Source organism: Salvelinus fontinalis, chromosome 19, assembly GCF_029448725.1.
Source record: "Salvelinus fontinalis isolate EN_2023a chromosome 19, ASM2944872v1, whole genome shotgun sequence".
Taxonomy (NCBI): Eukaryota; Metazoa; Chordata; class Actinopteri; order Salmoniformes; family Salmonidae; genus Salvelinus; species Salvelinus fontinalis.
In genome coordinates, this window is record NC_074683.1 from 7520281 (window position 1) to 7546230 (window position 25950).

Sequence of the window (25950 nt, forward strand, 5' to 3'; positions counted from 1 at the left end):
AGCTTAATTCTTTGGGATAGGGGGGCGCTATTGTCACTGGGAAAAAATCGTGCCCAATTTAAACGGCCTCGTAGTCTATTCTAGATCGAACAATATGCATATTATTATTACTATTGGATAGAAAACACTCAAGTTTCTAAAACCGTTTGAATTATATCTGTGAGTAAAACAGAACTCATTTTGCAGCAAACTTCCTGTCAGGAAGTGAAAAATCTGAAATCGAGGCTCTGTTCCAGGGCCTTCCTATTCATTTGCTTGAAATCTATGGATATACATGCACTTCATACGCCTTCCACTAGATGTCAACAGGCAGTGAGAGGTTGAATGGGGTGTCTAGCTTGATCTGAGGTCGAACAAGAGCTCTTGGAATGACGTGACCCCAAATTTTCTTTGTTCAGCAAGGCGCGGGAAGGAACCCCGGATTGCCTTCTGAAAAGCTTTCGGTATAGACGGCTAATATCTCCGGCTTTGATTTTATTTGATACATGTGATAATATCATCGTATAGTATGTTTTTTCAATATAGCTTTATCAGATTATTGAACGTTTATCGGGAGTTTTGGCATTTTCCGTTCTCTGCGTTTGGTGAAGATGGACAACTTCGCGCCACTTGGCTAGCTTTGGTTGCTAATTCGACAGGAGAAGAGGACATTCTAACACCAAACAATGATTATTCTGGACAAAGGACTCTTGTACAACATTCTGATGGAAGCTCAGCAAAAGTAGGAACCATTTATGATGTTATTTCGTATTTCTGTGGAAAATGTTTAGTACTATTTTCCGCCCTCATTGCAGGCGCTGTCTCGCTATAACGTAAGCTGTATGTCGTACTAAAGTTATTTTTAGAATTCTAACACGGCGATTGCATTAAGAACTAGTGTATCTTTCATTTGCTGTACAACATGTATTTTTTAGTAAAGTTTATGATGAGTTCTTTGATTAGATGAGTGTCAGAAATATATCCGGATAATTTTGTGCAGTTTGGCTACGTATTCACATTGTAAAACCACGATTTGTACCGCTAAATATGCACATTTTCGAACAAAACATATATGTATTGTGTAACATGATGTTATAGGACTGTCATCTGATGAAGTTTGTCAAGGTTAGTGAATAAAAGTATATCTTTGGCGTTTTTTTTGAGATCGCTAACTTTGCGGTGAATGAATGCGGTTGTGTGGTTGGCTATTGTGGTACGCTAATATAATGCTATATTGTGTTTGCTGTAACACACTTAAAAAAATCTGAAATATTGGCTGGATTCACAAGATGTTTATCTTTCATTTGCTGTACACCATGTATTTTTCATAAATGTTTTATGATGAGTATTTAGGTATTTCACGTTGCTCTCTGTAGTTATTCTTGCTGCTTCGGGGGTATTTGTGATTGTAGCTGCAATGTAAAACTATGATTTATACCTGAAATATGCACATTTTCGAAACAAAACATAGATTTATTGTATAACATGTTATAAGACTGTCATCTGATGAAGTTGTTTCTTGGTTAGTGACTAATTCTATCTCTATTTGGGGGTTTTGTGCAAGCTACCTGTGATGTGAAAGAAATGTCTGTGTTTTTTTGTATTTGGTGGTGAGCTAACATAAATATACGTGGTGTTTGCTGTAAAACATTTTTATTTTATTTTTAATCGGACATGTTGGCTGGATTCACAAGATGTTTATCTTTCATTTGCTGTATTGGACTTGTTAATGTGTGAAAGTTAAATATTTCTAAAAAATGTTTATTGAATTTCGCGCGCTGCCTTTTCAGTGGAATGTGGGGGGGGAGCCTAGACAGGTTTTTTAAAACATTTTTTAACCCATCTCCTCCCCTTTATCTACACTGATTGAAGTTGATTTAACAAATTACATCAATAAGGGATCATAGCTTTCACCTGGATTCACCTGGTCAGTCTGTCACGGAAAGAGCAAGGTGTTCTTAATGTTTTGTACACTCAGTGTACATGTTCCTTCCTAAATGGCACCCATAGGGCACTGGTCAAAAGTAGTGCACTATGTAGGGAATACGGTGCCATTTGGGACGCATCACAGTAACAGCAGGTTTTCTAGTGGCGAGAGGGCACAGTACCTTGGTGCTCCACAGCTTGACGGTCCAGTCAAAGGAGGAGGTGACAAACAGATGGGAGAAGTCAACAGGCCCGGTCGCTGTGTGACAGTCTATCCCTGTGATAGGCCCGTGGTGGCCCTCAAACATCTCACTGATCCCTGCTTTACTGTGGACCAAACATACAACACACAGGGGATAAGAAAACAATACATAGCCAACACCACGTTACATTAATTTCCCCCTGATGAAACATTAGCATATATAACGTGATATCATTACCAAAATAATATACATGAAATATTCAAGCATATATTTCTGACTTTGAGCACACAAGGTTTGGTCAAGACCTCACTTTTTGTCTCAATTTACATCGGAAATAACATTTAAGTTGAAAGAACTCCCCTTTTAATGTGCCATGGATGTAGATTCCCAGCTCGGTGGTGAGAGAGGGGCAGTCTTCATCTAAAGAGCCACATGTTGCAGAGCTGTTACTAGGCTGTGGCTCTGATAATTACCTCGAGAGATAAATACCCAGCATGAGAGATGCTTATGCGTTATTAACTGGGATGAGAGTATCATACCATTAGAAAATTAGCTGGAAAATTAGTCCCTCAATTACAGAGGTGATCATGCAACGCAGAACCTGGCAACTATCCCCTTCTCGGCGATCTCCGGGCATAACGCAGGACATAAGCGATAGCACCGTAGCTCAGAGATTTGTCCCTCCATCGCAGGCAGGAAGCACTCGAGTCAAGCCACGCGGCTCTGTCGCCTCACAAGTGGACACACTGACTGTTTGCTTGGGCCACCCTCTGTCTTTCTCGCTCTCAAACGAGAGCCTTGTGTAACGATCCTCAGATGAGTCTCTTTGGGACATCCGGTTTTAAACAAACTCCCTCACACCGAGGGAGGACTCCTCCAGAAGAAATTATATCTTTCCCCTCCATGTGTGTCCCGTTTATGTTGCGCGACCTTTACAAACATAACTGACAGAAGCGAAGCAACACAGGATGACTGGGGTAGGAGTGAAAACCTCAAAACAGCAGGAGATCAAGTGTTGGATTCATATTGCTTGGGGAAGTGAGGGGGGTGTATTTATTTGACATATCAAATCAAAAGTATTTATAAAGCCCTTTTTGCCTCAGCAGATGTCACAAAGGGCTTATACAGAAACCCAGCCTAAAACCCCAGAGAGCAAGCAATGTAGAAGCACGGTGGCTGGGAAAGGTTCCTGCCTTTCTAGGGAGTTTATGACGAAATACTGTTTTAAACCGGGGCCTAACAAGCCTCCTCACTTTCCTGGAGGTATCTGCCTAGCCGGAGGCAATGGGGACGCAGGGGGCTGGGTGGGTGGGGTTCTGGTTAATATTGTTGTACCTTCCATGACGACACGCCATGTAGACGGACCCGTCCTCGCTCCCCACGGCAAAATTGTTGACATCTCCGAGGGGGAAAGACATGGAGGTGACAGCGACGGCCTTCGACTGCTTGAACACCAGCTCCAGGCTGTCCTGTAGATTAGAGGGAGGGAACAGAGTAGAATAACATTCCCAACCAGCTCTCTCTCTGCCCCGGCCTGCATGTTAATACACTGCATAACCGAAATTAGCAATTTAAATAAATGATTTAAAGCTAGCAATTTAAATAAATGATTAACATTTGATGTGTGGGTTCGGCAGCGCTGTTGGATTGCCATTGCTAGCAGAGTTCATTTCCTTGAATTAAAAATAAATTATTTGAGCGCAAAAATAAGTTTAGTGAGTGCCCCCCCAAAACGTAGCGGCTGAAACAAATGGGTTTAGTGAGGTCCCGGTGTTTGACATGCCCTATAAAAATGGGCCGACGTGAAGTGTGTGGAGAATAGGCGGAGCGTGATGGGCGGTACCTACCTGCGGTTGAGACAGCATGTCCAGGCTCCAGGAACACATCTTGCCATCGGTAGAGATGCTAATGAGGTTGTGGGCGTTCTGGGTGCCCACCACATTCACACAGTACACTGGGTGCTGCACAGAGGGGGAGACAGGGGAACAAGGCCCCCCACGATCAGTCTGTTTACAACACACCGGCGTCACCATTGTTTCTGCACTCTGCTCGTCTGACCATGTGTTCAATGTAACTGTTGAGATAAAATCATTTTGGTGATGGTTGATTGGCAGATGAGTGTGTTGTGTTATGTTATACCGTGTGTGCTGCTGCTGACAGAGGGGTCCTCTGCACGGGGGTCCTCTTGTTGCTCCTGTTGTCCCACAGAACGATCTGCCCCGAGTAGGTGCCCCCCACCACCAGGTTAGGGTGGAATCTGGCAAAGGCGGCCGACATCACTGCAGACTGGCGCACACAGACAGAGAGTGTGTGTGCGTAAGAGACAGGGCCATGTCAGCGTCTGCTGAGACTAACGAGTGCACGGTGAAACGGCGACAGCTCTCTGGTGATGTACGTCTATGTCACCTCCAATCAAAAAACATCTGCGTGCCCCCCCCCGACCCCTATTTCAGACCAGCTCAAAATAATACACAGACCTGGGCCATTCAGGGTAGCGCAGCAGTATGCCAGTGTGCTGTACAGCCGGCTGCTCATTTTCATTTACACTTAAACTATCCTGTGTTTTCCATGACTCCCACTTCACCCCTCATGGCAAAGCCTCCTGCTGGAAGCTACTCACGACAGGATATATCAGGTATGGATTATGTCTACATTATTCGTGCTAGTTTATTATGTGTGGTCTCTTTACTTGGTCTCTGGCTGCCTGGTCCAAGCCCTACCTTCCCCGTAGCCTGAAACACACCCCCCGTAAACCTAGCCATATGTAATCATTCATTCATTCATCCATCCATCCATCCAAGTCAATTTTTTTCCAAAAAGGTGAGAAAAAAAAAAAAGACATTTTATTTTAAAAACACATTCCCAGCTCACTTGGAGGCATAGAGAAAAATGAGTTCACACTTCTGCTCAGTTTTATTTCGTCGAAGCAATGTGCCTGGGACTACATCCGCTCTGGCGGAAGCAACATGTGGTTCTACTCAACCCGTCTTGGTCTGGGAACCTCAGGGCACGCAGGATAATAAGGAGTGGAGGAGCTGCTCTCTCTCTGCTGAACACAGGGCCCTTGTTTAGGTACACATGATAACCACACCAGCACTGCGCAGCACAGCACAAGTAACACTACTGCTGCAGCCCCTTAAACCCCGGCCAGCTATTGCACCACCGCTCTTCTCCGGCGCCTCACTAACATGTGGATAGATGTGGTGGTCAACGCCAGCCCGGTGAAATCACAATGTGGATGAGAAAGAGAGAGAGAGGCAGAGAGAAGTGGGAGGGATGGTTGGCGGTGTGCCACACCTGTCAGGGAGAGAGCCACCCATGAGGCAGAGGGAAGGGGAGGGAGGGGACAGAGAGAGAGAGAGAGAGGGGCCCTGGGTGGCTTTAGTACCTGGCAGTGGAAGACGTATTCCGGAGTGTTCTTCTTGTACTTCATGTTCCAGACCAGGGCCACCCCGTCCGGCTCGTGGGGGGCTTCCTCGTTGTTGTTGTATGAGGCAACCAGCAGCTCAGGATACTGGTGACAGACAAATCAGCCCAAATGAATGTCAAGAGGAAGTAGACATGGCCTCCAGGCTTGGCTCCATGTGAACAAGCCTGCCCTCAGCAGTGCCGGTGAATGCCGAGCAGAATGCGTAACCACCCCCTTCTCCAACAAGATTTATGGCCGGGAAACTTTTCCCCCAACAGCGCAGTCTGGTAAATAACGTTTGGATGCTACGGCTTGGCATAATGTTAAAGGACTAGGGGACTAGACTTCTGAGAGAGATGAGTGAACCACGGTAGTAAAGTTGGCCACTGCAAGTCGTTGGAGACCTTTGAAACACAACCCCAGCGCACACTAAAAACACAGGGAGAAACGGCTGAGGAAAGAAATGCTTGAAAGACCTGCTCTCAAACACTTACCAGATGTAAACAAACCATTAACCTCTGCTGCTTCTCATATTGGAACAACTGAAGTTTACAGTCGGCGAATACACAATTTAGCACAAGGGAATGGATATCCCTCTGAGCAAGCAACGCAGTGGCGAACAATGAGTCGGTGTTCAATCACTGTCAGAAGACATTGTAGAACTAGGATCAAATGAAGAGACATAGGGGGAAACAAATGATTACGGGCTCATACTAAGTGACAATTTGTGCACGACACGGCCCCGGCTCCCGGGGGAACGTGGCTAAATGTCTAATATGAAAAACGAGTGCTGTGTTTATGGTACAGATTTCGGGCAGTGGTGAGGTAGCTAAAGACTCAACAATGTGTTAACGTACTTCCTTCTAACAGTAAACAACTTGTGGTTGAATTCGGACACGCAGCGACGCAGTGTGACATGATTCACAAAGACACAGGGGCCAGTGAAACCATCAACAACGACTGCTGGCGTTTTGACTCAGTGACTAAGTCAGTGAAAAGGTCGCGTCATGACGATGAGCCAATGGTGACTGATGGTGTTGTGTTTAACCGGTGTAGGGTGAAGTTCCCCCTAGATGCTGATCTTGGGTTAGTTTTGCATTTTCCCCCACCAATGGTTAAGGTTAGGATTGGGTCAGGGGAAGCTGATCCTAGATCTGCACCACGGACAAACTTCACTCAGGAGCGTGTTTTACCTGAGGGGACCAGTCCAGACAGGTGACCACGCGATGCTTAGACCAGCGCTCATCCACAAACTGTCTGTTCAGAAACAGCTTGGCCCCAGCTTGGATCTCACTAGGGAACAGCATAGTCACAGTCATAATAATAACGCTGCACTCCTTCCTATGACTAACACAGCGACTGTATTCTGCCTTTACTATTCAGGTGATGCCAAATGGAAGAAGAAGAGAAAAAAAAAGATCTTCTCTCTCTACCCTTCCTTCTCCTCCATCTCGCGACCACTGTAGTCGAAGAAGACGTCCACGTGTTGGGACAGGGCCCGCTCCACGATGCGGGTGCTGTGGTCAAAGAAGGTTATGAACTGCTCAGAGTGGAGGATCTGCAGCTTCTCCTCCTCAGTCAGCTCTTGTGGAGGTGCTAGACAGAGACAGTAAAAGTTATGGACAAACAATACAGAGCCATCTAACAGATTGGGGTCGTCTTATTCAAATTATATTCGGGGGGGGGGGGGGGGATCATCATACAACACTTGGAAGTCAAAATCCCGCCAAAATGGTTGGTAGGATTCTTCAATGAAGATGACATCAAAGAAGTTCAATCGTTAATCGTTTCGCACCACAACTCCTACCTTCCTCCTCCTCTTTCTGGTCTGGTTTCTCCGTTTGGATCTCAAGCACTGGTTGTGGTGGAGCAATTTCCTCCTCCTCCTCCTCCTCCTCGTCTTCCTCTGTTGGGTAAAAGGTGGATGATTTCAATTCAACACTACATAAGAAAAAGACTCTGGCAACGCTTCACATTTCATGGTTTATACAAGATTAGTCTTGCCAAATGTGACAGCGGCTAATGACAAACGTTAGAAACCGCAGACGATTTCAATGACAATGGTTTTAAAAAGTGACAATTGATCCTGCAACTCTGTGTCAATGTTTGGTTCATTCCTAATGTCTACAACTAGTCTCCATCTGCAACATAGTTTCTCTTCAACGTGCACACTGAATGGTAAGCAGGCTAGCATGGGTATGGGAATGGAATCATTATGTGCCTCTGCCTCTCATTTGTTTGGTTTGCCAACTCAATGTCACCTCTCTGAAAGGACCTGTGCCTCTAAAGCACTGGAGGTTGTCATTTGTGTGAAGGGGGGGCCCTAGGACCAGACCCCCGCTGTGTCACCCCCCCCTCTCGCTGATAATGAGGCCCAGCTATTCAACAGTTTTTTTTTTTTGCACTTCTCAGTGTAGCTATCTCCTCCATGTCCCAGCGACAAGTTGCCCCCTTCCATCCAGGCCAGGGTCCGGGGTCAGCGGGACAGAGGACGAGGAGCAGCTGCCCAGGCCCACTCCCATTGGTCCGACCAGCTGACAGGACGGGTGCTAGCCAGATGGCGTTGCTTTGATTGTCTTGTTGGCCTCAGAAAGGTGGCATGAGGATGGCACAGAGGTTTTCCGCCTGACCGCCCCTAGACAAGTCTCTCTGAACGGCAAGCCCGTGCAATTACCGCCCCACCAGGGGGTCCACAGACTGCTATTCAACCTCGGAGAACGTACGACAAAAATACAGCTTGTAGGCCCGACCAGCTGGCAAACCACACACTGGCTCAGACTTTCACACACTAGACAACTCTCCTATCTCAAACAAGCACCTCACCGTCTCCTCTCCATACACGCCCATTCAACGTAGAAATAGATTGTTTACAACGAACACATTCATGTGGATGAGAAAAAAAATGTACAATTGTCTACCTTTTAGAGCTCTAGGTACAGTTCATCTATGACGGCAGCAGCTTTGCACACAACTGTTCCATTTCCACTGAGATCATCTAAAATCAGGGGTGCCAAACTCATTTTTCCCCGGGAGCCGCAGTCGGCCTTCCACGAGGTCTCAAGGGCCCCACTGAAAATTGGTTATATTTCCTCGCCGTCAAATTTAGCTAAAAAAATATATAAATTGTCCTCCATCTATAACTTGGGGAATGTTCTATGCTCTCTGGCTGTCAATAGCTTTGATTTCAGTGATAATTAGTAGGCTGGGCACAGTCAAGAAACTGTATGAATGGTCCATTATAATTTATACACAGTTTTGATTTGGTAAAATACATTTTTTTAAACGGTTGTTTTTTTCCGCCCACTCAAACCACCCACGGGCCGGATGTTTGACACCTAACTGATAACGACATCTGCCTATATAAAGTTATTCTCGTTCCTGTCTCCCATGGAGGTTGGGGGGGGGGGGGGGGGGGGGGGGGGGCATTGGGTGTTCTGATGAGTTTACAGAACTGGGTTGATGGCAAGCCATTTCAATGGACGGCCGTACCCTGGAACCCAAAGGAGAAGGTTAAAATCCTTCCTTTCAAGGGCCTCAATCAGGCTTAAAGGAAAACAGTAATCACTGTCTTTCAGATGGGCCCGGCTGCGCTCGTCAGCCCTTTCCCCCGGCGAGGCAGGCAGAGCAATCAACCTGCCAGGCATTAGGAGCGGAAGGACAATCTGAAAATAAAGGGTATAATGCACCTGCCAGCCAAAACGGCCATTTGGAGAAAATCTAGTGATCCTGGTGACCCCGCTGGAGGGAGTGGGGGGTGGGGGTCAGAACCAGGGGGTGGGGAGGGGGCATTTAACAGAATTCACCCGGATCAACCATGTACTGCACACCGACACCTCCCCTCAAAGCAGGCCCAATTATGGCTTTTGTACCACTTTAAAAAAAGAAATGCTTTTTTGGGGGGAGGGGGTACCGGGGGAGGGAGGTGTAATCACAGGTCTTTGTCAAGACACTATATTAATGCAAAAGCAAAGTGGGCCCAGTGTGTTGTTCAAGTACAAAACTAATGACCTTCACTCCCCACTGCAGGTGTGTTCGTCTCATCCACAGAACGGACAACACAAATCGGACTTCCACATGCCAGTTTACTAAAGGCTGTTGCACCAAAACCAGCGTCCACTGTTGGTCTTTTCTAGCTGCAGTGGAGAAGTGTGGAGAGTAGACGGTCTGTGAGTACAGAGAGACCCTACTTAAGTGTTAAACACAGAGGACACCATGGCTTCAATCGAGTCACGGTTCGTTTTCAATCCGTAAATTAAAATGTACTTCCCTTTGAGTCTAAAGTAGACAACATTACTCATAACTGCTCACAAATCGCATATGAGAACATCCCTTTTAATCATTAATCATTTAATGTGTTTGCCAGCTAAAAAGAAAATAGCAAAAAAAAGAAGCTAAAATAATAATAATCACAATGCTGCAAATGTACACGCATTTTACTAGTACCAACAGAATATCTTAACGTACATAGCACAGGCCTGCATCACATTTATACTACAGTGTCAGATAGGGATTTACTGAAGGGACAATGACCAGTTGGCATAATGGTCATGGTATGTTTTCTTTCTGTGCGAGGTAGCAGATGAAAATACATCAAGGCACCACGACCCAACACAACCCGGGAGATTTCAGCAGTGGCCCTGCAGCCGTTCTGACGAGCAGGTTAATCAGGGTTCAGTCAGCTGTGAAATGGGAGGCTTTTGTTGAGTTTACACACTTGGAGCACTGGTTACCTCTCTCGCTCTCTCTGTGTATCTACCCCCGTCTCTCGCTCTTTCTTTCTCTCTCTCTCAACAGACAGAGGATTGAGACAAAAGGAAAAAAAGACCTTTCTGTGAAGATGTGATAGGGATTCAGCAAATGTTTTTACCCTATAAAATCTCTATTTCTGGTTATTTTCTCACATTCGTGTCTTTGAATAAACTCCACTATAATTGATGAGCATGCTGAAACTGTAGTTAAATGGTAACCTAGGTCTACATTTAATTCAACAATACAGTCAGTTAAGGGGGACTAATCGACAAGTGCCAAGAGTATGAAAGGTGACAATGTTCAAAAGAGTGCCACTTCAAACAAGAGGCTGTTGAGTTGAGTTCCTTTAGTGATTCAAAGTTATGACCTTCCCCCAAATCCAAGTGATTAAAACAAATCACATTTAATTACATTTCTAATTTACTCAAACGCTCTACTCTCTCTTGTATTGCATGAAGCCTTTTTAAACAGAGCTTCAGGCAGGACACTCGATGAATTCCCCCGTATATTTTTTCCATAATTACATCTTGCTAAGCAGCACTTACTGACATTGCATAAAGTCCACTGCTGTAGCCTGAACACAGTGTTCTATATCTAGGCTACCACTACGTTTGATTTCTACACACTATCCTGATTCACTGCCTTACTTGTATGACCTGGAGTGGGAATTACAACCATCCAAGCAAAACAGCGAGTATTGCTTTTAGAAATATTGGTGGAACTTACCATTAATGGGGAAACGTCTCTAACTAATAGATTCTTTCCCACCAGGTCACAAAATTTGCGTCTACACTGGACTCCTAGTAACCTAGTTCAGGGTTTCTCAAACTCGGTCCTAGGGCCCTACCTGGGTGCACGTTTTGGTTTTTGCCCTAGCACTACACAGCTGATTCAAATAACCAACTAAACATCAAGCTTTGATTATTTGAATTGGCAGTGTAGTGCTAGGGATAAAACCACAAACCCTGTTCTACAGGACGGGTAGCTCTCCAGGACCAGGGTTGGAGAGCCCTGTTCTACAGGACGGTAGCTCTCCAGGACCAGGGTTGGAGAGCCCTGTTCTACAGGACAGTAGCTCTCCAGGACCAGGGTTGGAGAGCCCTGTTCTACAGGACGGTAGCTCTCCAGGACCAGGGTTGGAGAGCCCTGTTCTACAGGACGGTAGCTCTCCAGGACCAGGGTTGGAGAGCCCTGTTCTACAGGACGGTAGCTCTCCAGGACCAGGGTTGGAGAGCCCTGTTCTACAGGACGGTAGCTCTCCAGGACCATGGTTGGAGAGCCCTGTTCTACAGGACGGTAGCTCTCCAGGACCAGGGTTGGAGAGCCCTGTTCTACAGGACGGTAGCTCTCCAGGACCAGGGTTGGAGAGCCCTGTTCTACAGGACGGTAGCTCTCCAGGACCAGGGTTGGAGAGCCCTGTTCTACAGGACGGTAGCTCTCCAGGACCAGGGTTGGAGAGCCCTGTTCTACAGGACGGTAGCTCTCCAGGACCAGGGTTGGAGAGCCCTGTTCTACAGGACGGTAGCTCTCCAGGACCAGGGTTGGAGAGCCCTGTTCTACAGGACGGTAGCTCTCCAGGACCAGGGTTGGAGAGCCCTGTTCTAGAGGATGGGAGCAGGAAAGACCAGTCCCCATCTACCCGAAATAAAGGAATAATAATCAGCTTGTTGTGCTTTTTTTTGGAGATGGTGGGTCATCTATGGGGACAATTTAGGATCTCTCTCCTTCACTCTCTGTCTAGCATGGCACGGCAGCACCTTCCTCCAATGCCACCGCCCGTTGACCTTGAGTTTACAGTGCCGTCGCCTCCTCTTGACAACATGATGAATCGCTCAATCAGTGCACGCGACCAACGCCACACCGAACATCAAATATGCGCAGAAGGGTGTGAGCAGGCGAGGGGACGCCGCCTCACCAAGTGCCAGGAGTGATGACGCGAAAGCGCACAATGTCACTGAGTGTGTTTTGTTATGTGCCTATTGGGTGAAGGGAGAAGACAGGAAAGCGAGAGAGTTGATGAAATGATTACAGAGTGGCAGAGAGAGCGGAGGGAGGGGGGGGGGGTCTAGAGTTGAACAGCCAACAGAAACCATCCTTGTTTAACACAGTGTTACAATGCCCTAAAGACAGAGTCTCTATGCCTCCCTCCACAGAACAGAACAGACAGAGCTCTGCTCTTTATCCTTTACCCATTGGGTATGAGTATCCACAGAGTCACACAATCTGTTCACAGCCAGACCGCTTGCATTTCACATTCCTCAATGACAAATCACCAAGTCCTCTGGGTAGTTTCCACTGGAGATTGATCTGACAGGCATCTAACTGGGTTCTATGCAGTCTGAAGTGTGAAGGGGGAACTTAGAAGAGACAAGTAACCCGTGCAGGGAATCAATCTTTGTTCATCAACCCAAACCTCCGAACACAAACCATCAAGCATAAATAATGAATCTCTTTAACTCACTCGCAGTGTAAATAAAACTGACTATGCTACATAGCACTCTATAGCGGTCGCTGATATGTCTTGCTGATAAAGCAGTGTAAACAGATTTCAGCCTGAGACACTCTGAACTACATCTTAGAAGGGAAAAAAAATTAACTAGGGGTGTAATCACAATATTGCATATTGTGGCACATGTGCTCAACATGTGGACGTTATGGGTAAACGTGCTTTTTTTGAAGATACGCATAGACGACCACATGAAAGCTGCTGTGCAGCAATTATATACATATTGACATGGTTCAGATGCATTAGCCGGGCATGAACGAGGTGCTTCATATCCAGCCCCAATCTACTGCCTTTCTTCCCAATTCACCCTGGCCCTCTCATCCTGCACATTCATTGTAGCAGGGCCCTATTGGTTTGAGGATGGGGGTTTTGAGAGGAGTGAGTCTACGTGTACGAATTTAATCTTTCCTTTGACTTCTTATGTTTCCCGGGCCCCTGCAATTTCCCCCGGCTTTCATCTCAGTGCTCGGTAAGGTCAGATCATTTCCACTTTGTGTTCACTTCCTGCTCCCACTCGTATGATCAGACAACCCAGCCAGCCAGCCGGCCACAACACACATCAAAAAAGAGTAGCCTTCGGAAACCTTGATAGATCGACTGCACTGTTCTCTGACCTTGCAGTCAACGAGTCAGGCAGCTTTAGTTGTGCCGAAAATATAGAATCCTAAAAGTAACTATGTACTCGGGTTAGATTTCTCACCTTCTTTCTGCTGGGTGGTCACAGGCGTCTGGGTCTCCTTGGTGTACGACACCGTCTCTTTTGGAGGGAAATCAACATGGGTGATCTTGGCCATGCCCAGCTTCAGAGGTCCACGCCTAAAAGCAGAGCACACCTTCAGACCCACGGCAGGGCCAAGGAGAGCTGAAACAATAACAAGAACCCGGGCGACCCAGACACAGCACATAACAGTACTACTATCACATTCCAGCCTTTTCATTGGCACCTCAAAAGCCGAAGTCGCCTTTAAGACGGATGTGCGATTTTGTCTTCTGATAATCACTTATTTATGGAGAAGGAAAGGAAGGATAACAACGTGTCTGTAGGTCAAAGAAAGACGCCACCAAGAGACACATGACCGGCATGACTTTTTTTCCTGATCTAAACGATGGCTTTCGAGAGGGTCAAGAGGAGCAACAGGGCTAGAGGTTGAAAGAGGGATGAAGTGAAAGGAAGGTAGTGTTCCAGTACCCCAGCTCGGAGTCAGAGTGAAGCTGAAGAGTAGACGGGTCAGAGTCCCAGTGTAGAGTCCTGGTTAGTGTCACAGCAACAAGGCAGCATTAGTGCAAGAAAGCAGGCATAAACCAAGAGAGGAAACAAGTTAGAACGTATACACTCAACATGCCTATACTGACAAATACAATTAAAAAAACAAACTTGTATTCAATTCAGAACATTTCAGAAACACAGAAGTTTTCGTAGAGAGTGGTAAAAACGCACACACAGGTCCTGAGAGTGCGAAGACACTGGGTCTAATGAGGCAGCCTGAGGGGCTGGTCAGGCCTGAACTGTGTCACGCCAACGGCTCAGAATCCCATGTGAGGGAGCGCCCTGCGGGCGAAAACATGACCTCCCGTGTGTGGAGGAAATGGCCACGCTGCTGAGGGAAACGAGGCAACACGTAGAGCCTTAGGGTGGAGGAAGAGCTCCCTGGCTCTGATGGGACACTGGAGGAGCTAGAGTTTCAGCAGGGGGACCGGGGCTCTAATTAGGGGTCCCCCAGGCATCTCCACAGCCCTGTTGTTTTATAGCTCATTTAGGACCATCCTAATGCAACAGCACACGAACAAAATAAACATGCACACCCTCGACATAAGCTATTCATCGTGATCTTCAATGGTATTGTTGGTGGGCATTTGTGTGTTATTTGGCGAACAACACTGGTACTGTGTTCTCAAAACTGGACATGTTTATAGGCATAGTTTATAAGGCAAATGGTTACATAAGCACCTGTGTGCATCTAGTAAAACTCATGCAAAGGTAGTTTAAATTTCATTGTAAGAACATTGGCAATATCTTATTAAAAACCAAGATACGGGATTGACTGTTCCAGCTGTGACATGGATTTATAGAGAAGAAACCTGTTCAAACCTGTAAAACACAAATCCTTTAAAATGACACAGACATTAGGAGAGACCGTTGCTCATTCATTCCTGCAATAAAAGCCCCGGCATGCATCGCAACCTAAATTACAGCAGCGCTGCACTGTGCTTAGAGGATGAAGGCTCTTTGCAGAGAGATATTAACGCATTTTGACATTAAAACATTAGATTGGGGGGTGTTTGTACCTGGATCCCACGGCGCCGTCGCCCGAGTCTTGGCTCCCTGCTTCGCTTGGTGTGCCCACAGATTTGGAGGTCGGAGACATGGGAGGAGGGACTAGATAGTGAAACAGGTAGTCTAGTGGTTAGAGCGTTGGACTAGTAACCGAAAGGTTGCAAGATTAAATCCCAGAGCTGACAAGGTAAAAATATGTCGTTCTGCCCCTGAACAAGGCAGTTAACCCACTGTTCCTAGGCCGTCAATGAAAATAATTATTTGTTCTTAACTGACTTGCCTAGTTAAATAAAGGTAAAATGACAGGTATCCCCTGTTACTATGCAAAGAGGCTGGCATGTTCACAATAGGGCAAAGGTAGGTCAATTTTGGGGTGCCAGAAGTGGTAAAAAATTTATACAAATGCGTCATGCAAAAAAGGCTAAAATGGAGTGGATATGAACAGCAAAAAGGAGAAAAGACAAAGAAAAATGTTATATTTCACCCCATATGCTATGAAAACAAAAGTAAAAATTCAACAGTAAGACAAATACCAATAGTATTAGAAATAGCTAGGCACACATCAACATACCAAAAGTAAATAGATGAGACAGGTAGTGTTATCAAATTCAAAAATACAAACAAGTAAATAATCATGTTAATGTCACTTAAGCTATTTAAATTAAGTCTAAGGAACCATGGCAAACCATAGAAAATAATATGACCTTTTCTGATTCATAAAGAAAAGTAGCGAACTGATGTTATCACAAAGTGACAGACCAAGCCAGCCATAAGGCAATATAAATGAATCTACTATGGACCACTTCTGCCCCCTTCTGTTAGCTTGGTGACAATATCCTCACATAAATCTTGGTTTAGAAAAATGTACAGTCAATAGTCAAATGGCCTACATTACACAAGAGAGACTCAATATTTGTAAAATGCTCATGAGATTTGTTAAAATTCTAATACTGCTGGTAGATGGTTTCTTACCAACAGGGACATCAGCTGATGTGATGCCCATGCTCTGCAGAAGGGCATCTGTCTCACGTCTCTTTTTCTCCAAATCCGAGTCATCCAGTGGGGCGGCATCTTTCTTCAGGTCAGCCTGGAAGAGAACCAGAGCAGGTACACTGGTTAGTATCCTGACTGTAAGCATGATGAATAGAGGGTTTGATGAAGAGTTGTCTGAATTTGGCTAGTTTATAGTGCTAGGCGATTAACTGAAATGTTGGTTATTTTTGTTTTTTAAACAACTAATTGTTCAATTACTTGAATTTTATTTCATTTTTAATTGTTTTATTTTATTCTGTGAGCTCAATGCACAGTAAATCAGATCAAGCCCGAATGAAGTCATCAAATAAAAAATATACACAAGAACTGAAATATTTTATTAAAGTAATCTGAATAAAGGTTAATAAGAGATAAGCAGTAATGGGCAGTCACTACCATCACTACCAACTTGTATTAATTGTTTATTCTGTGGTGTTACAGCATTCAACCCACATAATGCATAACATTTTTTTTTTAAATGTTCAAAACCGAAAAACCTTGATTATTTTTTAATAGTCTAACCAAAACCACCTCAAAAAGCAATAGTCGCTCAGCACTTCTAGTTTAATAAAACAAATTAACCTAGCCTTAGAATCTGTGCATTTTCCCTGCAATCGAAGCTACTGCTTCCTCTTTCCACTGATGTAAAATAGGCCTACTCAGATACTTTGAGCAGAATGCACACTGCCATTTTGGTCAGTTTAGTTCCGGCGGCATTTAAAGTCCCTATAAGCATGTACTTACCTCTTTCTTTTTGCGCTCATCTTCCTTCCTTTTTTTCTCCTCCCTGATCTGAGCCAGGCGTTGCTTCTTCCGTTCAAGCTCCGCTTTCAGCTCGCTTTTGTCTGACATGATGCCAACACTGTAGGACACAAACACATTTCAGAACAAGATGGGTGACCTACAGCATTTTACAGCAGTCGGCAAATCTGAAAAAGCCATCATTTGTACAGGTGTTATTTTTGACTCAGAAAACAACCACGAGTTATGCTACACATTGGAATATAGACTCGGTTATGGTCAGAAGCAATTTCGCAGACAGCATTTCATGAGCTGCTCTGAAAGTGTAATAAGATCACTAATTTTTAACCTTTCAGATCAACGAGAATAGCACCTGCTCCTTTGCTCTGATCTGCCAGGTCAAACCATTTAACTAGCGGGCCCACTGCTAGTTTTTGATCATGAATGAAGTTTCAGCAGGGCACAGATGATAAGGCTCAAGAGCACACTCTACTGTCCAGACAGAGAAAGGTTGGATGCTCTTCCATTAGCAGGGTCCTGACCACCTGGCCTGTAAAATCGTTTTCTGGTCCAAAGCCCCATTCAATACGCTTTTGTCTACTCAACTCTAACCAACTTCAGAGTGCGCTCATAGAGAGATTAGGTTGATCACTTCAAGAGAGGCTTTACCATTCTGTATACAGCATTGATCAGCCCTCATATCCTCCACAGCACCTGACCCTTTCAACACCCAACACAGGGACCACTTTAAGACATTTGACTTAATTGCACAACTTAAGACAATGAATGGAGGTCTCTGAGCTTTATAATGAATTAGGTTTCTAAGCCTTCCTTTTCAGATGGTCTAAAGCACATTACATTAAGTAAATTAAATTTTATCAACCACCTTGAGATAATGTGGTTGATGCAACTTTTTAAAAACTCATACATTGTCATTTTCATACAAAAACACCCAATAAATTAAGCTTTTCATGTAGTGTTCATGTAAATGCAGACTTCTGCAACAGGAAATGTAAGCTAATACAAGGACTGTAGCTAGCTAACTCAAATTCAAAATGTATTTTATTGGTAAAATATCAAATAAGAAAATAACCATTTTAAAAACAGAAGTAAAAAGGACATCATGAGCTCCAACATAAGTGATGCTGGCAAGAATCACGCCGAGAAAGTGCAGTGACTAGTTTACTGTGCTGTGGTCAAGCTATGAATGATAGCATTGAGCAGCATCATCAGCATCTTCTTGCCTCGCTATCACTTGAACCAGTGCGCTAGCTAAGTTACATAGCTAGTACGGTTTGTAGAGAGCAGGTAGAGAATGTTATCTTAAAATTCTACACATCCGAAAAACACCATTGTTTTACTTACTAACGTTAGAAGACTGTCAGGACTGTCATTTATCTAACATAACTTTAGCAAGTTAGCTGCGGCCCCACCCAGCAACTGTGAGACTGACTGACCAAAATTGTTAGCCAGCGAACGTTGGCTAGAAGAATTGACTTTGTCTTGGCATCCGGAATGACCTCTTCAAGTTGAAAACATTGATTCGCTACCTGCCTCTTACAACAACAAAAAAATCGATCTACCAATCTTTCAACTATGTTACATACAAGCCTAGTTGCAAAGTTTAGATTAGCTAGCTATCACAATTGGCCTGCAACAGGCTAACGTTAGCTGTTACTTAGTTAGCTAGCGGCTAGCCAACCATCTCGGGGAAAACTGATGGCTGGCTGACGACTAAATCTCAGCACACGTTTTCATTTACACGCTACCTCCACGTTTCACTTGGAGTTTGGTAACAAACCGTATTTCTCCTTGGCTTTCTAATCGCTTGAATCCAGGATCCTTTCCTGAAGCACCAACACAACGGTCCTCACCAGTTACCACAGCCACGAATTGAGAAGGCCCGCCTATCCGACCAATAAGATGAGGGAATGTGATGACGTATATTATCATTTCGTGGGAAAACCTTCGTTTTCGAAATGGCATGTCTCGAGTTCGGGAACAAGAATTAGCAATGTCACTAAAACGGAACATTGAGAAATAACAAAAGTCTTGGGCAAAAGGGTAAGTTGTCCTAAAATGAGCTCGCTAGCATAATGGATTCCATTCCAAGCACAGAGGAGTTATCTGGAGCAGTGACAAGGCCTTCTTCCTCTGGCAGTCCAACAGACAAATCTGGGTTTGGTGATGCAAGGAGACGCTACATCACCAATTCATAGTTCAAACTGTAACGTTTGGTGGAGGAGGAATAATGGTCTGGGGCTGTTTTTCATGGTTCAGGCTAGGCCCCTTAGTTCCGGTGAAGGGACATCTTAATCTTAATGACATTCTAGACGATTCTGTGCTTCCAACTTTGTGGCAACAGTTTGGGGAAGGACCTTTCCTGTTTCAGCATGACAATGCCCCTGTGGATCATACAGAAATGGTTTGTCGAGATCGGTGTGGAAAAACTTGACTGACCTGCACAGAGCCCTGACCTCAACCACATCGAACACCTTTGAGATTAATTGGAACGCAGATGCGAGCCAGGCCTAATCGCCCAACATAAGTATCCCGACCTCAGTAATGCTCTTGTGACTGAATTGAAGCAAGTTCCCGCAGCAATGTTCCAACATCTAGTGGAAAGCCTTCCCTGAAGAGTGGAGGCTGTTATAGCAGCAAAGGGGGGACCAACTCCATATTAATGCCCATGATTTTGGAATGAGATGTTCGATGGGCAGGTGTCCACGTGTAACAGTATAACTTTACGTCGTCCCCTCGCCCCGACACGGGCGCGAACCAGGGACCCTCTGCACACATCAACAACAGTCACCCACGAAGCAGGGTTACCCATCGCTCCACAAAAGCCGCGGCCCTTGCAGAGCAAGGGGAAACCCTACTTAAAGTCTCAGAGCAAGTGACGTAACTGATTGAAATGCTACTAGCGCGTACCCGCTAACTAGCTAGCCATTTCACATCCGTTACACACGTACATTTGATCATGTAGTGTAAATGCATGTCTGTCCTTGCATGCCGGTCGGCAAGACGCGTCACACTCCCTCGTCTGATTGGTTGAGTATGCGGGCCTTCTGACTTTGTGGCTGTGGTAATTAGTGCCGACCCAACACAATGGCTAGAAGGGATCCAGCTTTTGTCAAATTAACGTATTTTTTTGTTGCATTTTTAGCTAACCCTATCCTGCTACGTTAATTCAACTAACCTGCTAAGAAAAGTCAATACAACGTTAATTTGACAAAAACTGGATATTTTTTGTTGCCATGGCCCATGACCCAACCCAACGGATGTGTATTGCGGAATTCCGTATGCAGAAGAGCGACAGTCAAATTAATATCCGCAGCAGAGATTTGCTGGAAATCATCTTACTACGCCAGTAGGGAGCACTGTCTACTCAAAGTACTAAGATCGCAGTTGCGGCTAATGAAGATAAGCGTTACTGGAGAGATACATGTCCTAGTCCTGACAATTTATCTGCATGTAATACTATAATTTGGATCCAAGGTGTGAAATTCCATTAACCCTACAGATAATATATACATACATACCGTTCAAACGTTTGGGATCACTTAGAAATGTCCTTGTTTTTGAAAGAAAATCACTTTTTTTTACCATCAAAATAACACCAAATTGATCAGAAATACAGTGTATAGACACTGTTCATTTGTAAATTACTATTGTAGCTGGAAACGGCTGATTAAAAAAAAAAAAAAAAAACGATTATGGAAAATCTATATAGGCTTACAGAGGCTCATTATCAGCAACCATCCTGTGTTTCAATGGCACGTTGTGTTAGCTAATCCAAGTTTATCATTTTAAAAGGCTAATTGATAATTAGAAAAACCTTTTGCAGTTATGTAAGCACAGCTAAGAACTGTTTTTCTGATTTAAAGAAGCAATAAAACTGGCCTTTAGTCTAGTTGACATTCTGGAGCATCATCATTTGTGGGTTCGATTACAGGCTCAAAATGGCCAGAAACAAAGAACTGTCTTCTGAAACCCGTCAGTATATTCTTTTTCTGAGAAATGGCTATTCCATGCGAGAAATTGCCAAGAAACTGAAGATCTGGTACAATGCTGTGTACTACTCCCTTCACAGAACAGCGCAAACTGTCTCTAACCAGAATAGAAAGAGTTGGAGGCCCCGGTGCACAACTGAGCAAGAGGACAAGTACATTAGTGTGTCTAGTCTGAGAAACAGACACCTCATAAGTCCTCAACTGGCAGCTTCATTAAATAGTACCCGCAAAACACCAGTCTCAACACCAACAGTGAAGAGGCGACTCCGGGATGCTGTCCTTCTAGGCAGAGTTGCAAAGAAAAATACATATCTTAGACTGGCCAATAAAAAGAAAAGATTAAGATGGGCAAAAGAACACAGACACTGGACAGAGGAACTCTGCTTAGAAGGCCAACATCTCGGAGTCGCCTCTTCGCTGTTGACATTGAGACTGTTGTTTTGCGAGTACTATTTAATTGAGCTGCCAGTGATCAAAATGCAACAAAAATGTATATAGACCTCATGTCTACAAAAATGCTGGTAATGTTATAATGTACTAAATCACTTGTAAATATGCTTTAATACTATTAAGCAGCAATCATGAATTCCTCACTGATTTAAATCAATAGTATATTGAACAGTGTAATGATGCAATTTGTGTTTGCCTATATTGCCTTTAGGTAGACCTGTATGTAATAATACATATATTTGGATTATAATGGATTCACCCCTCACACCTAAAGATGTGTTTGTTCTGTAAGTCCTGCCTTAAAAACACTGAAGAATACAGTATGTAATCATCATTAAAGTTACACAAATGTAAGGAATATGTACACTGAACAAAAATATATATGCAACATTTCATGAGCTGAAATAAAAGGCCCTTGAAATTTTCCATGAGCACAAAAAGCTAATTTCTCTCAAATTTTGTGCACAAATTAGTTTACATCCCTGTTAGTGAGCATTTCTCCTTTGCCAAGATAATCCATCCAGCTGACAGGTGTGGCATATCAAGAAGCTAATTAAACAGCATGATCATTACACAGGTGCACCTTGTGATGGGGACAATAAAAGGCCACTCTAAAATGTGCAGTTTTGTCACACAATACAACGCCACAGATTTGAGGGAGCGTGCAATTGGCATGCTGACTGCAGGAATGTCCACCAGAGCTGTTGCCAGATAATTGAATGTTAATTTCTCTACCATAAGCCTTCTCCAAAGTTGTTTTAGAGAATTTGGCAGTACTGCCAACCGGCTTCACAACCGCCGACCACATTCATGGCATCATGTGGGAAAGTGGTTTACTGATGTCAACGTTGTGAACAGAGTGCCACATGGTGGCGGTGGGGTTATGGGCAGGCATAAGCTACGGACAACAAACACACTTTCATTTTATCGATGGCAATTTGAATGCACAGTGATTACGTGACAAGAACTTGAGGCCCATTGTCGTGCCATTCATCCGCCGCCATCACCTCATGATAATGCACAGCCCCATATCACAAGGATCTGTACTAAATTCCTGGAAGCTGAAAATGTCCCAGTTCTTCCATGGCCTGCATACTCACTAGACATGTCACGCATTGAGCATGTTAGAGGATGCTCTGGATCGACGTGTACGACAGCGTGTTCCAGTTCCCGCCAGTATCCAACAACTTCGCACAGCCATTGAAGAGGAGTGGGACAACATTCTACAGGCCACAACCAACAGCCTGATCAATTATATGTGAAGATTTCATGCTGCATGAGGCAAATTGTGGTCACACCAGATACTGTTTTTCTGATTCCCGCCCCTACTAAAAAGGTATCTGTGACCAACAGATGCATATCTGTATTTCCAGTCATATGAAATACATAGATTAGGGCCTAATTTATTTATTTCAATTAACTGATTTCCTTGTATAAACTGTAACTCGGTAAAAATTTTGACATTGTTGAATTTATATTTTTGTTCAGTATATTTGATAATCTGTCTAATCTTCAATAGGCTAGTTAAGTTCTTATCAAATCATTGTCCACTACATTAAATTACATCAAATAAAAAAAACAGTTTAAAGATCAACATTCTGGAACTGTTGGAAACAATTCCTCAAGGTGCTATTTGGAACAAAGGTTTACATTTGCTGAGGGAATGCCAGTAGATAAATGCAACTTTTTAAAGCATCAACAGACAGACAGAATCAGCAGTTGGATTTCATGTTACTCAGTTGACCTGTCCGGAGTCCTCCAATTTACCACTCCTTCTTCTGGCATCTCCATTGCCTTTGGGGTCAATCGGGTCAGTTTGTTCAGACACTTTGGTGCCAACTGACCCACCCCCGTTAGTAGGCGGGGAGCGCAGGACCTGCTCACTGGGGCGTTTCCAAGAGGGGCGAGTAGCGATCCAGAGGATGATTCCTCCAAAAATAACTATAAGTACTCCCAGCACATTCACAAAGGTGGCCTCTGGGGGAGAGTCTTTGTAACTGGGATTTTTCCTGAGAGACAAAGAAGAGAGTTAGCTTTAGCTGTAATATGTTTATAAAATGAGGTCTCTAAGTACCAAAGTTTAGTGTATGTCCCATATATCCCATATTATAAAACTTACAGGCCAAAAATGAGCTTCTCTGTGATGCCCATAAGTGCAGTGGCTATGACACTGGTAAAGATGAACAGGCCACTGTAGATGTGCAGGGGCATAAACGCGGCTCTCAGGTATGTCGGGGTGATGGGTATCAGGTATATACACACTCCCAGGACAAGCTGCTCAGTAAAAGAAGGAAACATCAGGAAACTGTGTCAAGCATTGTAATGAAGAATGGAATATACCGGTCTTACTGTGCCATAAAATGTACTTCATAAACAGCCTACACAAGCGTCCATGCATAGAGCTGTAGTTAAATAGTAACAACAAAATCTATTAGAATGATGCTTTATGACAAAGCTTTATAACAATATAATACATTATGAAGCATTCATTAAGGACATTTCTACAGCATTATAATAGGCTACACAATATATTTTGGTGTCCTTACCTGTAGTGAATAAAGTATCACAGCTGCTAGCCCCACCCAGCTGTGCAGGCTGTACATGTTGGGGATATTTTGTGCGTTGTGGAAGTCAAATACTGCTACTAGAGATATGGCAGCGAAAATGAAGGCCAGTATGTTTAAGCCAGCATGAATAAACTTCATCATTAACTTGCTGCACTTCCAGGTCCATGGCAACCTATACACGACAATGGCTGAAACCGACAAAAGTAGCATACTTATTCAACTGATGTTTAATCATGAAAATGCATTCAATCCAAAGTGATTGAATGTGAATAATACTCTGAGATGAGCAATTCTCGCTATACATACCAGATGTTGTAACATCCTGTTTCTTACATCCCTATGAGGTGGACCTACTTCTACACATAAAATATGCCCATCGCATTATATCATTTTGTTTAGTTTAAGCGGGTAGCCAATAAAATCATTTTTAACTAATGTAATCCCAAGCACATACAAATCAAAGTTAAATGTGTCATTTAAGTTATTTAGGCTACACTCAAGGAAATAGCCTACTTCAAGTGGAAGAATGCACATGGTCTGGAATGTTGGTAGAAAATCTGAGGATAACTCATTCGCTTAAACTTTGTAAAGAATCAAAGGGTCTTGTTTTACTCAGAAATGCATCAGTGCAACATTAGCATAGATCGTGCTCTAACATATTTGTATACAACAAAACTGATGATAATAAAGCAAACAACCGAAACGGTTTAGAAAACAATGCATATTTCTTTCAATAATAGTACCCTGACAGTGAATAGATACAATGTAGCCCTTTTCTTTGAGTTAAAGTTACTTCGGAATTTTGGGAGAAAAATCTTCCAGGTTCCAAACGGCTTGGTGAAATAACTTTCAGATCAAAATAACTTGTTAAAACGAAGACTTTGTCGGCCAAACTCAATCGCTTCAGATTTAGCTGAATTCTGTACTTGAAAGAGTAATAAACAGATACAAACTTCTCACCAATTCCCTGCATAAAAATGAACCCGGTAACGATTAAAACCGGGTGCCAATTGAATTCGGCCAGTCCTCCATCCCATGCTAAACCTTCCTTGAAGTAGAAAACCCATCTCAAAACAAAAATTATCGAGACAAAACCAACGGTAACTGCAGCGGACAAAGCGAACAGGAACTGCTTGAAATTCTCCATCGCCATCTCTAACAGCGCGAACGCCAACACTAGATTAATGAAGGAAGTGATTTGAGGAATTTCAAGTGTGGGGGGGGGGGGGGGGGGCGTCACGAGTCATTATTTTCCAATAACAAATCTGCAAATGTTTTGTAACACCAACGTTTTGTAACCTTCGTTGTTACAAATGGGTCAGACAGAACAGACTGGTCTCATAGACTAGACGTAGCATAGTAATCGGTCAACCCGGGACCCTCAAATTAGTATGATATGTTACGTTTGGTATGGTTACATACGACAAGGCAAAAATAAAAGGATAATTGTTGGTCTGGGTGGAACGGTGGGCGTATAACACAAGTGTATAATAACTCCAAGGCTGCATGTTGGAATCTCATCAGACAATTTTAGCTAATTAGCAACTTTCAACTTCTTACTGCTTTTTAGCTACGAATTGTAATTTGTAACATATCATACGAAATGGATTAAGGACATTCACAAATGAATACATACCATACGAAATGTTACATATACTAAATGGAGAGTGAAGTATTTAGGTAAAGAATGATACGAAATGCTCTGAGGCCAGGTAACACACACACAGCAGATATAAAACAGCTCACCAATGTGTCGTGCACAACATTAGCATGAGCAACAATAGAAGAATCGATGTTCGCTGTTCAAAATATAAGTCCCAAATTGAAACTGATTCAAACAGATACAAATTGTGGAATAATGCCACAATTGGACAAGATAATGCTAATACAAAATCAACAAAAGAAAATTATTAGTTAATTTGACAAAAAAAAATGAAATATTTTGAAATCGAACTGTGGATGTATTTGAATTCAGAATTGCATTGGGGGCATACTTATTTGCACTGTACAGCCTAACAGGGGCGAAAATCTGATATCAACCTTGGAGGGGACAATTACATGAAATTTTCTCAGGAGCAATTCCTGAGGGGGACAACAAAA

At 43.7% G+C, this 25950-nt stretch overlaps 2 protein-coding genes across 6 annotated transcripts in view; both read right to left on the reverse strand.

Annotated features, from left to right (window-relative positions):
• Nucleotides 1-25950, reverse strand: part of LOC129816279 (dynein, cytoplasmic 1, intermediate chain 2a) — a 52149-nt gene that overhangs the window by 5332 nt on the left and 20867 nt on the right. Inside the window, exons 1-14 of one of the 5 annotated variants that reach the window (XM_055870559.1) lie at nt 18622-18755; nt 16824-16941; nt 16020-16134; nt 15059-15149; nt 13962-14021; nt 13473-13588; nt 7325-7423; nt 6951-7113; nt 6711-6810; nt 5497-5622; nt 4248-4394; nt 3956-4069; nt 3444-3577; nt 2088-2232 (exon numbers count right to left, since the gene is read on the reverse strand). In XM_055870559.1, coding sequence (XP_055726534.1) covers nt 2088-2232; nt 3444-3577; nt 3956-4069; nt 4248-4394; nt 5497-5622; nt 6711-6810; nt 6951-7113; nt 7325-7423; nt 13473-13588; nt 13962-14021; nt 15059-15149; nt 16020-16134; nt 16824-16931 — 1518 coding nt within the window. In that variant the 5' untranslated portion in view covers nt 16932-16941; nt 18622-18755. The other 4 variants (XM_055870563.1, XM_055870562.1, XM_055870561.1 and 1 more) reach the window with 4 other exon arrangements.
• Nucleotides 21376-25052, reverse strand: LOC129816281 (plasma membrane ascorbate-dependent reductase CYBRD1-like). Its single transcript, XM_055870569.1, has 4 exons — nt 24811-25052; nt 23830-24038; nt 23403-23557; nt 21376-23292 (listed from the first exon to the last, which is right to left on the reverse strand). Exons 1-4 carry the CDS (start codon nt 25001-25003, stop codon nt 23019-23021), a joined length of 831 nt encoding a protein of 276 aa, XP_055726544.1. The 5' UTR covers nt 25004-25052; the 3' UTR covers nt 21376-23018.